Below are 18,401 nucleotides of genomic sequence, written 5' to 3' on the forward strand. Positions count from 1 at the left end.
AAGAGGAGGCGGCGGCACATCTGTGTCCCCTTGACAGAAGGACCATGACCAGGCTTCAGCGGCTCTCTCTGCTCCTGCTGACCATTCTGGTGGTGGTGGTGGCTGCAACAGATCCAGCCAAGCATCATGTGAAAGTGCTGAGGAAACTCAAACCAGTCAACTCATCAAACGCTAACGTGAAGCAATGCCTGTGGTTCGCTATGCAAGAATACAACCAAGAAAGCCAGGAGAGGTACATCTTCAAGGTGGTCAAGATATTGCAAGCCCAGCTTCAGGTAAAGGGGTTTTCTCCAAATAGAAGGGTATTTAAACATGTGCCACAGGTTGAATCTAGACTGGAAAGCACGGGCACATAGAAAATTGATTGATAACCAAAAGTCCTAAATAGGTGATCGCTTAAGAACAGACCCACTTGGAGAAGAACCCCAGCAGTGTACATAGGAGAGGGCTTTCAAAAGTTCTTGGACAATTCCACTTTCTTTCCATTCCATTTTCCAGGAATTGTTGAAGTCCTCTTACATGTACTTGACTATTGTCCTAAGGACTTATCATAGTCATTGATTTTCCAAATGGTAAATCAAGTGCTCATTATTTGTATTCACTATTTTTGAGAGAAGACTTAAGTGTTTTGAATATTTTTCAATGATGTTGCTATAGGTAATATTTAAACCTATTCATATAACATGAAATCTGGGGTGGAAGAGAGGCATATGGTACTATCTAACGTATCTGTAAACAAAATACCCAAGCTCATATTCTTTAATCCTTTTAATTCAAATTTTATTTGGAGACTTTCTATTTATAAAAATATATCCATTTTCCAGAGGTAGAGGAACTCAAGGAAGTGTTATTGTACTTAGCTATTATACTACACAATCTATTTCTAAATGCATATTTTGGTGAACCTTTGAAACAAATCTGGCCTGAAAAGCCAATTACAAATAGCAGAATGGTGAACAGTGTTCTGGAGCTTATATGCCTCCGATGCGCAGCTTTAGTATGCATGTTTCCTTCTGGATAGCACTGAAACACTGCTAGACACGGAAGGCTAAAAGAAGAGAAGCAGAATGGTGGCAGCGATAGTGCAAGATGAGCCCCTCGGGTCAGAAGGCCCTCAAAGCTTGAGGAAGAGCTGCCTTCTCAAAGTAAAGTTGACCATACTGATGGGGGACTAAAGCCTTTGGGACATTCATTTGTGATAGTCCATGACTTAAAATAGAAGAAAAAACCAGTTATTAATTAGGACTTGAAATATATAAAGTAAGAAGCTAGGAAAATTGGAAGTCATAAAAAATGAAATGGAGTCATAAAGATCGATATCTTAGGCATTCGTGAGCCGAAATGAACTGGCTTTGGTCATTTTGAATGAGAAAATTCTATGGCTTATTATGCTGGAAGCGACGTAGTGAAGAATACTGGCATTGCATCCACCATCAAAAAGGACATTTGAAGATCTATTCTGAAGCACAATGCTGTTTGGGTTCGAAGCAGATCTATCCACCTTCAAGGAAATCCAGTCCGTACAACTATTGCTCAAATTCACGCACCAGCAATGTCTTCATAGGGTCACTATGAGTCAGAATTGACTCAACAAAACCTAACAACCACAGCAGTATTTGCATATGGACGTTTTTACCCACCTATATACTTTTGGATATTTTGTTATTGTTTGAAAATTAGATGTTATTGTATTAAGTGTCCAACGACTTTTTCATGGAATAATGAAAAAATCCGATTCTTTATTCCAGAACTAAAATTGAAAGACACCAATGTTGTTGTAGGTGCCACTGAGTCTGTTCCCACTTGGAGCAAGCGCCCGGGCAACAGAACTCGCAGCCATCCTCGCACTTGTTGCCAAACCGCTGCGCCAGCCGTCCTGCCCGACGGTTCCTCCCGATGGCTGGTCTGAAGTACACGAGACCATGTTGTGCCATTCTTGCTTTGAAGGAGCATCTTGGCTACCTTTTCCCAAGACATTTGTTCATCCTTCTGGTAGTTAATGGTATACTCAACATCCTTCACCAACACTCTAAATCAAAGGCATCAACTCTTCTTCAATCTTCCTTATTCATTGTCCAGTTTTTGTATGCATATACGTTTATAGAAAAAAAACCCATGACCTTGGATCAGGCACACCTTTATCTTTCATGCACTGGTTCTTTTTACTTGTGTAAACCTTCATCAAGCTGTGCATATGAAGGGACTTCAAAAATTTGTGAGACAATGGAATGAAAAGATAATGAAAAAATATTTTGGGGAACTTTCTGAAACCCCTTTTACATTGTCCTCAGTCAGTCTTAGCTTTCTCATTACTCCAAATAACAAGCAGCAACCACTAATGAATGTACATTTCCTTGTTTGTTATTTCATACATGTGAAAACATTCGATATTTATATTTTTGTCACTCTTTTGGCTTAACATAATGTCCTCCAAGTTCACTCATGTCCCAAGGATTTGGGAACCTCGTTCTTCTTGTTTGCTGAGTAGTCGTCCACAGTATGAGTGTAACACATTGTACTTATCCACTCACTGGTCGACGGCACTGAGGTTGTCTCCATCTGGTTCTGCCCTTGTGAATAATACTTCGGTAACTGTAGAATTGTATAGGCCTTCGTAGCAATTCCATTAGATCCAGAGGTCTGTACCCTAGAATGTAGCTCCATGTCTAGTTTGTTTTTTCACATTTTGCTGTGATTTGGGAGGTGACAGATCAAATTGGGCATCAGTTAAATAATTTATGAACATTTTGTTTTGAGATGTTGACTGCAAATGTAGCACAAGTCCTTCAACTTGATTTTTGTGTTACCTTTTCTATTTGCCTTTCTTTCTCACCCTTCTCACCTCCTGAGCTTTATCCCTGGGCCATCGCTGCCCTTTGGATCTTGTATGGTTGAATGGCCTAAGGAGTGGATACCTCTCTGATGTTATTGCTCCGCTTACAGGTCTATTTGGCAGAAAGTTGGGCAAAGTAAAGTGAAAAATTGGAAGACTCCAGGAGACAGTTAGAATGAAGGACTGCAAACTCCTAGATAGAGTGGGGGGAAAAGAATGGTGATTTTGTTCCAGACTTGAAGGGTGTCGAAAGGTGTAGTCTGTTGGCTTCCATAAGTCTCTATGATACAAACTAAATCTGATCTTTTATATGATTTCGAGTTTTCGATCACATTTTTCTGCCAACCTATCCAGCAAATCCTTTTATGAGCCTTTTCAGAGCAGTCAGCAGGGGTAGCCGGGCATCATCTCTCTCCTTTTTCAGGTCTTAGGGTTATGGAGGCAGGTGCTTGCAGGGTCTGTTAGTCTTTACATGAACCATTTCCTCAAGTCTTAATCTTCTTCACTTTTCTTTGCTCCAGACTGGGAGAGTCTAGTAGTTGAACATTGTATAGCGACTTACCAATCTTTTAGACATTTGTTGGTTCTTCCCAAAGTAAGATGTAGAACATTTTCCTTGACAACTCTTATGCAAATGGACCTTAGTATTCTCCAGGCTGTAGCTTTGAGCCACCAAGTGCAGTGACTCATTCAATATGTTTGGTTACGGCTAAGAAGTTTTCATAACTTTGCCCCTGTATGCAGCACACATGCTATGTAGAAATATCCTAGGTCCAACCTATTTAGTAGGTATAGTCTCACTTGCCATCCTCCACCTGTTGAACTTGCATTTCTATCTATGTATCCGTTCATAGATTATAGCTATTACTGCTATTTCAGGATTGCATATAAGGATAAATAAAAAAGTATTACTACTAGTGTTCCATGAATTTAAATGCATGAATTTATTTCATACAAAATAAGTTTCAACATGTCTCTGCAAACTGTGAGTGGCTGCAGGAAGTTTCTGTCAGTGTTACACTTGTCTTCGCCTGCTATTATGCCTTTAGCAACAAATATCCAAACCACACAGGGGCTTCCCTGGGCAAGTGATGGAACAGTTGAATTCAAGGCAGATAGCTCAGTCAGGGAGGATATGTCCACCAATTATTTTGGATTCCAAAAGTGTCATCTCGATAGATTTTTCTCAGGAAACAGATGATCATGTGCCTTATAAGGAAGAAATATTTAAATCCATTGAAAATTGTTTTGGTGAGAAAAAGGCCAGGAGTGTGCACTGAGGGATGTCTCCCTATTATGGAAAAGCTCCTGTTCCTTCTTCAGGCTAGCAGGACTCTCTTGTGAGAATTCCATTGGGAAACTTTACTCTCACCACAATTTGTCCCTTCCTGACTTTGTTTCCCCCTCCCTTCAAACTCAAAACAGAAAACAAAAAAAAATGCAAACTCACTGCTTTCAAATCATTCCAATTGAGAGGAACCTTTCAGGATAAAGTAAAAGTGCCCAATGGGTTTCCAAGATTGTAACTCTTCATGGGAATAGAAAGCCTCCTTTTCCTCCCATGGAGTGACTGGTGGGATTAAGTTGTTGAACTTATGGTTAGCAGGCCAACTATGCCACCAGGATCTCCCACCCCAAACTCAAAGGACATTGACTTTTCATGATTTAAGTCCCTAGATGATTCCAGAACAGCTGTTTTGATATGATATAAATCAGTGCAAAGTTAGTTGGAAGAGGATTTAAGATAAAAACACCACCTTCAGTCATGTTCAGACCTAAGTGGAGGATGTGATGAGATGCAAGAACTTGACATTTCATATGTTTTATTTTATCTCAAATGGTCGATTGTTCAAACGTGTCGGTGAGTTCAGTTCTCAGACCCAAAAGGTGAGCTAGGGTCTTGAGTGTTCCACCAGTCTTTCCACAACCAATACACTCCATCTCTCTTATGATTTTGAGTTCTGCACACTTTCCTCCCACTCTATCAAGAATCTTCTAATGTGATCCTTTTCAGAGCAGTTGGTATTGGTAGCCAGGCACCATGGGGTTCTTGACTCAGGGTGATGGAGACTGTTGTTGCATGGCTCAATTGATTTTGCTGTCCCCAAGACTATGGTCCTGAGCCCCACAGTACAGTGACTCATTCCATAAAAGTGGACACATTTAAGAAGCTATCATAACTTTCCCCTATGTTTGTGCATTTATTTGTAACAATAATAAATCCCTACCCCAACCCACTAGGCAAAGGTCCCAACACACGCTAGTACCACTGATCCCATGGAGAACCAACAGGTGCTCAGCCTAAACTTGGTTACTCTGAGATTACCAGTAATCACAGACTTTCAACCACACATCCACTACCCATTACTAAATCCATCAATAGACACGTCACCACCAGTTCCAGAGTTGCCAAGCTAACAACCAGAGAAGCAATCCTCTCCTGTTTCCCAGATATATTAGAACAAAAGAAAAAAATCAGGGTGAATCAATCCAATATTCAATTAATAAATAAAAATAATGGCAATATAATATATGAAGCATTACATACAACTTCAAGTTACATGCAAAGAAAGAAAGAACAGGATGACTCAAACAAACTGACCAAATATATGGAACGAGAATATTTTCTAGAGTAAGCTATGACATTGAAACTGATAATAAATTAATAATATTTATATTTATGTCCCTAAAATAAGTTAGGAAAGAGATCAGGAAACCACAGACCAAAATCTAGAAGAATTCAGGAAAGCAAAACAAGTATAAATGGATAATATAAACGGAAAATAAGAAACACATATAAAAACAGCAATACAAATCTAGAAGTTGATAGCAAAAGTTCAGAAACAGCTATCACATTGGAAAGAGTGTGAACTGAATACTTGATACTTGGAAAAATATTAGATAAATTGAAGACAAATCTCTTAATACAAATTGGTTAGGGGAACAACGAGGAAAAACACACAACAAGAACAAGAATGAATAAAGACTAAGAATTATGGAGGCTATCTTCAAGAGGAATGATTTACTTCTCATCAGAATTCCAGAAGAGCATCATTAACAACAACACAAAAGCACCGAGAAAATCATCAAACATTTGTTGGGAAAAAATCTTGCTACTATCATGAAAGACAAAGAGATGATTCAAGAAGCTCAAGCTGCATAGACCCCAAGAAAAATCACTGAAACATATAATAATCTAACTTTAAAAGCCAAAGACAAAAAAATAATTCTGAAAGCACATCAAGAAAAAAAAAAGAAAAGTTAACCACAAAGGAAAATCAATAAGACAAAATTCTCTTTTCTCACCAGACAAGCAATGACATGGCATCTATAAAACCTTGAAAAAAAATGCCAGCTAAATTTATATTTTCAACTAAACTGTCTCTCAAATATAATGGCAAAATTAGGACCTTTCCAGATAAGCATACATTAAGGGAATGTGTAAAAATCAGATCAAACTTATAAGAAATACTCAAGGGTATTCTTCGGACAGAGAATGAACAATTGGGAGACAACAACATGAGATCTATATGAAGCATTACCTAGGGATCAACCCAGATCAGATGGATGACAAACAAAATAAATGCACATATTTGAAATCCAAAGGCATCATTGTAAAAATTGTGATAACTACAAAGCACAAGAAAGCAATAAAGATGTAGTTATAGGATTTCCAAACAGAGAGTAAGTCAAGACAATATTAAGATAGACTGGACTATTTTAAACTTAGAAATTTAATGGTAAATGCAGGTTAACTTCAAATAAAAACAACTAACTTTCCCTTCAAAACAAAAGCACAAAAATTTAAAGAGCTGGTAGACAATTAAACAGTAGCAACAAAGGACCTAATAAGAAAACATATATGTTAGATTTGTGTGTGTTTACATGTATATTTAAGATTGTTTGGTACATGAAAGTCAAGATAGATAACCCTGCAGAGACAGTAATAGGAGTAATGGTTCCTTGAGAGTAGGGGAAGAGAGAGAGGGTGGGGAGGAGAAGGGGGTCTGCATGGGGAGCTGATAGCATTGATGATTATGTAACTCCATTCCATGGGATTGAACAACAGAATTGTATGTGAATGGATATTTCAGATTGTGTAAGATATGTCAATGAAACTATTATAAAAATGTATGTTAGGCTGGGCTCTCTCAAGAAGGAAAACCAGTGACACTTATAGGTGTATGTATATAGAAAGAGATTTATATTAAGAAATGGCTCACATTGTTGTAGAAATTACTAAGTACAATCTGATTCACATCTGTGGGTCAGACATAAGCTGAAGGCTTCTCCTGACTCCTATAGCTGCAGGGGCTGACAAGGAAGCAGGAAGTTGTAGCAGAAAGATGACAGGCTGGTGGATGCTGAAGCTGAAGGAATCCGAGATCTTCCCAGTGAATCCAACCAAGGTCAGCATTACACTGATGGCTCCTGGGATCAGTGATTGACACAATAGGAGGGTGACAGACCAGATGCCATATTCAAATTCAGCAGTAGAAACCAAATAGCTTCCACACTGCCAATTTATACAAAGATAATGTCACACTCTGAATTAAACCTCTCTCAATTCTGTGAAGGTTGTGACCAGATTAAGAGGTCTATTTTCCCCATGGAGTCCTGGTGACATAGTGAGTATGCATTGGATTGCTAAATGTAAAGTCAACAGTTCAAAACCACGAGCTGCTCCTTGAGAGAAAGAGTACACTTTCTACTCCCTGAGAGCTATAGTCTTAGAAACCCACAAGGGAAGTTCTACCCTGCCCCATAGCATCTCTATAAGTTGGAATCATAACTTGATGGCAGTGAAATATATTGTTTATTCTCTCCACAACTTGTTGGCTGCTTCATAGAAAATCTAATCATGGAATTGCCTATACCATGTTAGATAACATAACGGAAGAATTCTGGCCCACCCAAGTTGATATAAAGCCTATCAATGTAATCACAATGAACTTAGCACCAAATAATACATAAAACAAAGAAAATAACAGTCCTACAAAAATATTACAAAACAAAATAAGACAGTACCTTCATACTTGTTGATAGTTACACTGAATTATTAATGGTTTAAATAACCAGTCAAAGGATGTAGAATGTATAATAAAACAGCACATGATTATGTTGTCTATAATAGACATAACTTAGAGATAAGGATAAAAAAGAAAAATAAAAGTATAAAATCTATAACAAGCAAATGGAAACAAAAAGGACCAGGAGTGAAAATATTAATTTTGATAAGATAGATCTTATTGACTACTGAGTCAAATTAACATGCAGACATAACCAATACTTCCTCAAACAATTGGGAATAGAAACATCATATGCGCCAGTGTTCCCTCTAGTCTGGCACATGCCCTAAAGAACCAAGGAACAAAGTGTGATAAGCAGACCCATGCTGGTTGCAGCACTATTCACAATAGTGCAAGACTATGAAAAACATGCCCATCAGTGGAAGAAGGGGTACATTGTGGTGCATTCACACAAAGGAATACTACACATTACTAAACAATAAAGATCAAACTGTGAAACACCTCACGACATGGATGGATCTGGAGACTATTATGCTTACCGACATTCATCAAAGAAAAGTAAAAATCCTGTATGAGACAAATCTTATGTCAGAGTTAGGATACAGGTTATGGTGTCAAAATGATGGTGACCAGGATTAGCGAGGCAGGAAAGACTGTGGAAGTCACAGGACAGAGAGTTGACAAGTGTTAGCTTCATGAAGGGGAAGATAACATCTGACAACAGAGGATGGGAAGGCGGGGAGCAGGGCAAGCTCTTGGGAGTGTCGATAAATCATTAAAGCTGTTGATCTGGTATGCAAACCTCCATCTCATTAACAATAAAAAGAAACTACTGGGTAATAGAAGCTATTTCAAAATTTTCTTGATTAAAGGAAAATGAAACAAGCATATATATACCTTTTGTACACAGCAAAAGTAATGTTCAGAGAGAAATTTATTTCAGTAAACATACATTGAAAATGAAGAAAGAACCAAAATCAACACCTGTAGTCAATGTCTCCAACAATTAGAAAAAGAACAGCAAATGAAGCCTATAGTAACCAGAAGAAAAGATGATAATTATTAGCACAGAAATACATGAAACAAGAAAACAATAGAAAGTGTGAACAAGACTTGAAGCTGGTTCTTTGAAAATATTAATAACACTGATAAACTACTGGCAAACATAACAAAATAGAAGATGAATATCATACAAATAAGTGACATGGGCAATGACACAATAGAATCAACTGAAATAAAAATATAATAACAAAATACTACAAAGAAGAGCATAACAATCTTTCAAAATACAATGTCTACCTAAGATAACATAGACGGAAACAATACATTAAAAAATGAGCAGAACTATAACAAAAGGAGAAAATGATCAAGTAATTTTAAACTTCCACTAAAAATGAATTTGGTGAGCAGCTATCTAAGGTTCAACTATTAGCTTCTCCCCATCCAGAGGAAAGAAAACGGTGACAACAGAAAGACTTATAGAAACATTTAGTCCCATTGAAAAATGAACCTCCATGGTCCTGAGACCAGAAGAACCAGATGATTCTCTGAACTGCTACCAACAGCTCTCAAAATGAGCCTAATAGAAGATATGGGGAAAAAACCCAATTTAGGAACATGACCAGGCTTACTGGTCAGAAAGTGACCAACAGATCCACTGAGACTATGGCCATGTTAGATCTCTCGTGGGGGCAATATACCTCGGTCCTTGGCTTTGCACGAGAAAGAATTCACACCGAAGACTGGTTTGTGATCCAAGTGAGTTTTGTGAAAGTTAGAAGCAGTTTCAGGTTTTACAGTAAATGACACACTAGCCAGACAGGCCTCAGCAAGGTTGCAGAACTGCTCCAGAACTGCTCCAGACCCCAGCCCGGCTGTGCTGCCCTGTGAAACAGTTGCTGGGAGAGAGCGCCAGAGCAAAGCCTCTGGATTTTCAGGGACCCATTGGGAGGTGAGGTGGACGATACAGGTCAACCCGATTGGCTGAATCAAATTCACCTGCCTTAGATGGGCCAATCCAGGTGCAACGCCCACCTAGGTGTACCACCCCTTCCTGGCCAGAAGCTCAAACCTCTGAGCATGTATAATGGACACCCCAGTCCCTATGCTAAGTTACCTGTGTTAGTCTACGTACATTGCAGAAACTAATCCACAGAAACTCATGTATAAGAGAGAGTTTTATATAAAGGTTAATTGGGCATCAAGAAAACATCCCAACCCAGTGCTGCCCAAGCCCACAGTTCCAACATAAAACCGAGTCAGTGTGCGTGTAAACATCTAAGTGCTGGCAGGGATCTCCACATGGCTGCTGCAGCACCCAGGGCTGCATCAAGATAAGTCCATGTGGCTTCTCCCCAGGGATGTCTTGCAGGAAGTGAGCCTTGCCAGCTGAAGCAGGGAACTGGCTAAGGCAGCTGCACCCTGGTCTGAACATCACAAAGCAAGAGACCCCAAAACTCGAAAGGTGAGGCTCACGGAGCCATTTATACCTCTGCCCTTCAATTAACCCCACAAGTGTTTATCAGCCAGGTTGGCACAATAAACTAACTACCTCACTACCTAACAGCTCTTAGTCACCTGGAAGTGAATTCACTCCTGTGTTAGAATAATCATCCACTTGAAACCATGGGGCAGCATTTAGCCAAAGACAAAATGCAGAGGACTAGGTTAGATGGAGGGGATGGAAACAGGAAACAGAGGAAGGAAGTTGGATAAGTGATGCTACATTTAGAGGGCTGTAATTGATAAGTTGAAACAGAGTGTAAAAATTGTTTACTATGAAACTGATGCTTTGCTCTGCAAACCTTTACCTAATTCACAATACAAAGTTTTAACAGAAAAGAGAAAAGGTAGAAGACGTGAACAGGTGCTTCTCCAGAGAAGACATTCAGGTGGCCAAGGGAGTTGACCCCTGTCTGGCCCATGTGAATCTGTAACATCTTGGCATCTGCTGACGTTATCCTTCATCAAGCATGGTGGTCTGCTCTGTGCTTGAGTTAAAAAGAGTAAAAATGAGGAGGTCTTGTCTTCAAAGAAACTCACACTAGAAAGGGTCTTGGTAGTGGTTCTAGGTACTGGCTACCATGTTGTTAAGCAGGTCTCTGTAAACCCTGCATTCAAAGCAGTGAGTGTTCCTCTCCTACCTAAGATACGTCTGGAGAGCTATAGCTACGGGGGGTGAAGGGGGGTTGGTCAAGAAGGAGAAGGCATGAGAAAGGAGGAAATAGGAAAATAATAAGAATAAGTGCTAATTTTAGTATTTGTTAAAACTAAAACAAACATTTTTTATGAATAAAATTGCATGGTTGTTAACCAACAGGTCACAGATCGCATGGAATACTTCATTGATGTGGAAATTGCCCGCAGCACCTGTAAAAAGCCTTTGAACTACAATAAAAACTGTGTCATTCAACAAAGCAACAAATTAGGAAAGGTAGGTGACAAACCAGCGGACAGTGAAGGCATGGTTGTTCTGAGACTAGACAAAGAAACTTGTGGTATGCACACCTCTCTGAGGTTAAACATGTGACTTTTAGAGCTGAGATTAGGAGGAAATACTGAAGGTACTAGGATGCTCTGAGCCCTCTTTCACTGAGACCACGTGTGGCCAAGTTCATTCTGAGAACAAAAGTTCCACATCTAAGGACGTTGACAAAGCAAGTCTTTGCTATGATGGTTGCACGTTCCCCTTGGATTTGAACTACATCCATTGGCCCTATGCTAGCTCATTGCTCAGGGAAGGCACAAAGGATGAGCTCATTCACTCCATTCACTCATCTGCTCATAAAATACTTTGTGTCAGCCGCTATTCCTGTAGCTGAAGGCTCAGCAATGACTAGGTCAACAGTGGCCTGTGCTCCCAAGCACACATTAACATGTTTTGCTAAGCTCAACTAGGGTTTCCATGAGGATCAGAAAACAGCCCAAGCGCACTGGGCCCAGGGGTTTTTAGTCTTAAGCCTGCATTTCCTGACCACAGAATGGAGAGAACCTCAGAAAATCCACAGACAGCTGCTTAGTCCAAGATGGAAGGACTCAGACTTCTGGAAGTTTGTCCACCAGGGAACTTCAGTGACTTTGCCCTTTTCTTTAGTCTGGTGGATCTCACACTTGAGCTGGCATGAGAATCACCCGGAGGCTTTGATTAAACAGAGACAGTTGGTTTCCACTTACGTTTCTGATTCAGTGGGCCTGAGTGAAATCCACGACTCCAATGGAGAACTGGTTTACATATTGCATAGCACAGAGAATTAATTGAAGTTAAAATGAACAGAGTTGGCATGCTCATTATTTTTTGACTAAATCTGCCTACCTTGCTAACAATAGACAAGTTCTATCCATTTCAAATTAATAGTAGATACTCCAGGAACTAACTTAAGCAGAGAGCTTGCCACCTGATCATTTATATTTATGCTTTTTCTGTCTTATGTTTATATATATTGTTATTAGGAGTGCGTCATTGTTAGGTGCCTCTGGTCAGTCTGACTCACAGTGACTCTATGCACAACAGAACAAAACACTGTCCAGTCCTGTGCCATCTTCACAATTAATTGCTCCTGTGCATGAATCCATTGTTGCTGCCACTATGTCATTTCATCTCATTGAGGGCCTTCCCCCTTTCCACTGTTCCTCCATGTTACCAAGCATGAAGTTCTCCAGGCAACTAGTCTCTTCTGACAATGTGCCCAAAGTATGTAAGGTGATGTCTTGCCATCCTTGCCTCTAAGTACCACCCTTGCTGTACTTCTTCCAAGATAAATTGGCTTGTCCTTTCAGCAATTCATGGTAATTTCAATATTTTTGTCTAGCACCACAATTCAAATGCATCGGTTCTTCCTTATTTATTCAAAGCCCAACTTTTAAATGCATATGAGGCAATTGAAAATAACATGGCTTGCATATAGGGCACAAGTTTGTCCTTGATTTTTCAATACTCTAAAGAGGTCTTGTGCAGTAGACTTACCTAATACACTCCGTCTTTTGATCTATTGACCGTAAGACCTTTCAACCCAAGTTTAGAGCCTGGTTATACATGTTTGGGGAAGAATAAGATTAGTGGAACGCAAAACATTATAAGTTCAAATATGCCAGACAGGGGGACAGGCCCCTTGGCCATCTGAATGCTGCTTCAATGAGCATGGATTGTGGATCCAAGCAAGACAAAATCTTTGACTACTTCAACCTTTTCTCCATTTATCATGATATTACCTATTGGTTCAGTTGTGAGGATTTTGGTCACCTTCACATTGAGGTGTACCCTATACTGAGGTGTAATCTTTACTTGCTTGATCTTCATCAGCAAGTGCTTCAAATCCTCCTCATGTTGAACAGGCAAGGTTGGGCGATCTGCATATCAAAGGTTATTAATAAGCCCTCCTCTAAACCTGATGCAACATTCTCCATATAATCCAGCTTCTCTGATGATTGCTCAGCATACAGATTGAATAAATAGGGTGAAAAGATACAACCCTGCCACACCCTCCTCTGCTGATTTTTAACCATTCAATATTCCCTTCTTCAGTTCACACAACTGCCTCTTGATCCACGTATAAGTTCCACACGAGCACGATGAAGTATTCCGGAATCCCCATTCCTCTCAAGGTTGTCCATAATTTATTTATAGTCCACATGGTCAAATGCCTTGGCATAGTCCATATAACACAAGTAAACATTTTTCTAGCATTCTCTGCTTTGAACCAAGATCCAACTGACATCAGCTGTCTTCCAAATTTTCTGGCAGAGATGAGTAAGTACTTCCAGTACTTCATCAGTGTGTTGAAACATCTCAGAAGGTATTCCATCGATTCCTGGACCCTTGTTTTTGGCTGATGCTTTTAGTGCAACTTGAACTTCTTCCTTCAGCAACAATGGTCCTTGTTCATATGGTACCTCCTAAAATGAGGGACTGTAGACTCTTCTGTGTTGGTGTAATGACTCTTTGAATACTTCCTGCATTATTCCATATTTATCCCAAAATATCTTTCAATGTTCTAACTTGAGAGATCATTTTGTTTCTTGAATTCTTGCAGTTCAAGATATGGTGAGCGTGCTCTGCCTTTTTGATTTTCTAACTTTTGCTCTTTTACACATTTCATTATAATATTTGACTGTGTCTTCTAGAGTTGCCCTTTGAAAATTTCTATTCAGCTCGTTGACTTCATCATTCCTTCCTTTTGCTTTAGCTACACTACTATTAAGAGCAAGTTTCAGAGCCTCTTTTGAAGCCCACATTGCTCTGTTATTTCTACCCTATAGTTTTAATGACTAAACACGTTCTTCCTGCATGCTATTCTTGATGTCCTCACACAGCTCAAGTCTTCTACCATGAGTGTTCAATGAGGCACATCTGTTCTTGAAATGTTCTAGATATCCAGGTGGGATAGACTCAAACTGGCATTTTGGGTTTCATGGACTTGTTTTAGTTTTTCTCAGCTTCAACCCGAACTTCCATATGAGTTATTGATGGCCTGTTCTACAGTCAGACACTGGCCAGATTTTAGCTGCCTCTATTGAGCTTCTCCACCATCCCTTCCTACAAATGTAGTCAATTTTATTTCAGTGCACTCCACTGGGAAAAGTCCATGTGTATAGTCACTGTTCATGCTTGTGAAAGAAGATATTTGCTATGCACAAGTCGCCTTGCAAATTTCTGACATATCGCCCCACCTTCGTTTCTATCACCAAGTTCATATTTTCCAACTACTTTTCTTGCCTCTTTGCTTCCAACTTTTGCCTTCCGATAACCAGTAACTATCAATGCATCTTGGCTGCATGTTGGATCAATTTCTGACTAATTCAGTGGTAGAATTTTTCAATTTCTTCATCACTGACTTTTGTAGTTGGTAAATACATTTGAATAGTAATTGGATTGATTGGATTTCCTACAAGGTGGATAGAATCTTGAAATGTCTTTTTTGAAGATGAATGCAACTCCATTCCTCTTGACTGTTTCATTCCCAGCAGAGTAAATCGTATGATTTTCTGATTCAAAATGACCAATACCAGTGTCAGCTCACTATGCATCCCGTTTCTTTTTTTACAACTTCTAATTTTCCTAGATTCATACTTCATAAATTCTAAGTTCTGATCATTAGCAGCGTTTTGCAGCTGTCTCTTCTTACATTGAGTCATGTCCCATCCGCAAATGAAGATCCCAAGTCTCCACTCCCAGAGTCTTTATTCCATTCAAGTCATCAAGGTCGATTTCACTCCCAGAAAGTAGCTCTTCCTCAGTCACGTTTCAAGTGCCCTCAGACCCTGGGAACCCATCTTCCAGTCCTGTCTCTGACAGCATTCTGCTTCCATCACCTCTGACAGCGTTTGTAAGCTATGCAGAAGGTTTTCAGCAGCTGCTTCCTCTGCAGGGACAGCAGGTTCCTTCCTCGTTTTCTGTGCTTAGTCTGGAGCCTGCTCACTGTGGGTGACCCTCTGGACACTTGGAAGACCAGGGACATAGCTCCCAGCGTCACAGCAGCACAAACTGACAGACAAGTGGTGGCTGTCTTTTATAGCGCGTATATTTCCCCTTATATTGGTAGTGTTTATTTCTTGTGTGATGGTCCTTAATTTTGTCCCTATTTTTTTGTTGATGGTCTTTGTGATTGTGTGCTTTTCATTTAGGTCTTTGATCCAGCTGAGTTTGTCTTTGTACCTAGCGTGGGTATGAGTCCTGTTACATTCTTTTGCACTGGAAAACTCAGTCCCCCCTATTTAAGAATGTGGTTTTTTAAAATTTAATGTTTCCTGATTATTGTTTCACTATAAGTTATAACCAACTCAGTAGCCATGATATCTATATATGTATCTTACACACATGACAATATTTTATTCACCAGTTCAATAGTATTTTGAAAGAAAACCCACAGAATTCTCTATATTGCTATTATCCTGACACATTTGTGGGAGCAAAAGTAGTCATTGTTACTAAAATAACATATATTTGCCTAGATGTACCATAGAATTATATCATTTGAATGATAGAAAATATTAAAAGATAATTGAAAATGAAAATAAGTTTTGCATGTCATATTCCACAAAATATTATTATTTTTATCATTGGTTGTCCCTCCGTGATGCATAATTAAACAAGCATTCCTCTGGGACTGCTGATGACAGCTATAAAGCTCTGAAGCCGCCAGCCCAGCATATGCCTTAGACTATTCTCTATGGGTCACAGCACACCTTCCAGAACATTGCTAAATGGAAGTCTGGAAAACAGGAAGCCTTTTTTGACTTTATCGTGTGACACTGACTTCAGTTGTCTTTGTCATTGTCTTTTTCAGAACTTAACTTGCAGCTTTTTTGTACGAGCGCTTCCTTGGAATGGAGAATTTACCGTGGTGAAGAGACAATGTGTGGATGCCTAGGACGCACCTCTCCCCCTGGCTCTGTTTTTCTTTTGTGAGAGAAGGGAAACGCTGTACACAGGCTGATATCAACATGACTTCCTCACACCTTCTCTGCTTGTCTTTTGTTTCTGGTTTCATATTGTGTAGATATGCCAATTCCTATTTTATGGAATCAAAGGTGAGGAACAGCTTGTACACCACCGGGGATATTTTTCACCAGATACAAAGAATGGGGTGAGGGTCTGATTTTATTCCCCACAGATCTAAATATGGATTCCATTTGATTAATGACACTGAGCCCAGTGGGTACTAACTGTTAGATTTTTTGGATGCCTCCCTGGTGTAAGGCTACTTCCTATCTGCTAGTCCCGAGGGGACAAGTGATGTGTCTTCCCTCTCCAGTGGGGCCTCTGTGAGGGGAACAGATTTGTGTGATTTCTTAAGTGAACTTCAGCAATGGTCACAAACCGAGAAGGGTTCAGGCAATAGAACTTCAAAAGCAAGTTGATTCATGATGTGTGTCTGTGCGGGCATGCACACGTGCCTGGAAAAGAAATTGAAATTGTTGAACTTATGGGAATAAGGGGAAGGAAAGAGGTGCGTGAACAGAGAGGAAAGAATGAGGCAAAATTCATGGAAACAATAATTGTTGAAAATGACGTGTATATAAAAGGACAAATACGGAATGAGACTGCTATTATGAAAGTCAAGAATAGATTTTCACACGAGAACACGTGCTCTGTGATGTTTCCCAGGGATGGGTGGTGAGGAGGGAGGGGAAGTCATGGACTAGGGGGTAGACAAGTATTAGCTTTGGTAAAGGGGAAGGCAATATACAATAAAAGGGAGGCTAGGACAAAATTGAGGAGACAGGGAAGAGCACTGGGAGGTTTGCAAGTGTTAGAAGACAGACAGATATTATATGCAATCCTGCAACAGCAGGCATCTGTGAGTAGATACTTGGATAGGTACACTGAATGAAGCAGAGGGAAATGGGGGTGAACCATGGCTATTTATAGGTCTACTAAAGGACATTTTATATGTGTTTTTACTTATATATTTTACATATATCCATGAATGCAGTGGAGCATAAAAGGAACAAAGTTATGAAAACTTCTTAGATATAACCAGACACTATGAGGGAACAAGTTGTTGACACTTGGGAATCAGGGTCATAGTCTCAGGGGACACCAAGGTCAACTACCATAACATCATTCAAAAGGAAATGTTCTGTATCCTATTTGGATGACTAGTGGTTGGTGGAGGGTGTTTGAAAAGCTTGTAAGCACCCTATCTAAGGTGCAGCTGTTGGTCTCTTCCCATTTTGAGAAAAGAATATTGAAAATTGAAAGATATATGGAAACAATTAGTCCAGTGAACTAATGAATAAGAAAACACATCAGTGCCCACAACCGTGAGACCAGAAGAACTAGCTAGTGCGTGGCTACCATGTTCTGCCAAGGTTCCCATTAATAGGTCCTGGATAGCCTGGGAGAAAAATGTGCACCAACACTTCAAAATGACAAGACAAATAGAGACGGGTGGGCCTACTTCCCAGACCCTTCATGTCTGGGACTGAACGCACCTCCAAGTCAGAAAAATCCATTTAAAATGAAAAGGGCAGCATTTACCCAAAGAAAAACTTCAGAGGTTTGGAAAGAAGGAATTAAATCAGGAAACATCCGGAGGAAGTGGGATGATTGATGTTAAATCGAGAGGATTACAATGGTGAACCGAATCAGAATGTTTACAAATTGTTAAATGTAAAACTGATGATCTGTTCTGTAAACTTTCACGCAATTAACAATAAAATGTTTTAAAAATTACTTGTCTGTTTCATTGAAGAGATCCCTGGTAGCCTGGTGGGTTAGGCATCGGGCTGCTAACCAACAAGCTGGTTTGCACCAGAAGCTTCATGGGAGAAAGATAAAGTAGTTTGCTTCCATAAATATTGCCAGCCATCAGATCCTAAGGATCAATTCTCCACTGTCTTAGAGGGGTCATTATGAGTTGGAATTGCCTGGATGGGAGTGAGTTTGGATTCTGAGTATTTTAAATGTAGTGTTGGCTATCATTTAGGAGGCCAATTGCATTTTAATAGTACATACTCTTTTATATTTATATAAATCATTTTACTGGGGGCTCTTACAGCTCTTATAACAATCCACTCATCAATTGTATCAAGCACAT

The 18,401-nt window shown here is 39.6% G+C and overlaps 1 protein-coding gene across 1 annotated transcript; it reads left to right on the plus strand.

Moving 5' to 3' along the window:
* The first annotated feature begins 44 nt into the window (after positions 1-44).
* On the plus strand, positions 45-16,229 carry LOC142423378 (cystatin-8-like). The gene is made up of 3 exons (XM_075528660.1): positions 45-275; positions 11,183-11,296; positions 16,146-16,229. The coding sequence occupies exons 1-3, from the start codon at positions 45-47 to the stop codon at positions 16,227-16,229; spliced, it is 429 nt and encodes a 142-aa protein (XP_075384775.1).
* Positions 16,230-18,401: the final 2,172 nt, after the last annotated feature.

The sequence above is a fragment of the Tenrec ecaudatus genome, chromosome 12 (assembly GCF_050624435.1).
Source record: "Tenrec ecaudatus isolate mTenEca1 chromosome 12, mTenEca1.hap1, whole genome shotgun sequence".
Lineage (NCBI taxonomy): Eukaryota > Metazoa > Chordata > Mammalia > Afrosoricida > Tenrecidae > Tenrec > Tenrec ecaudatus.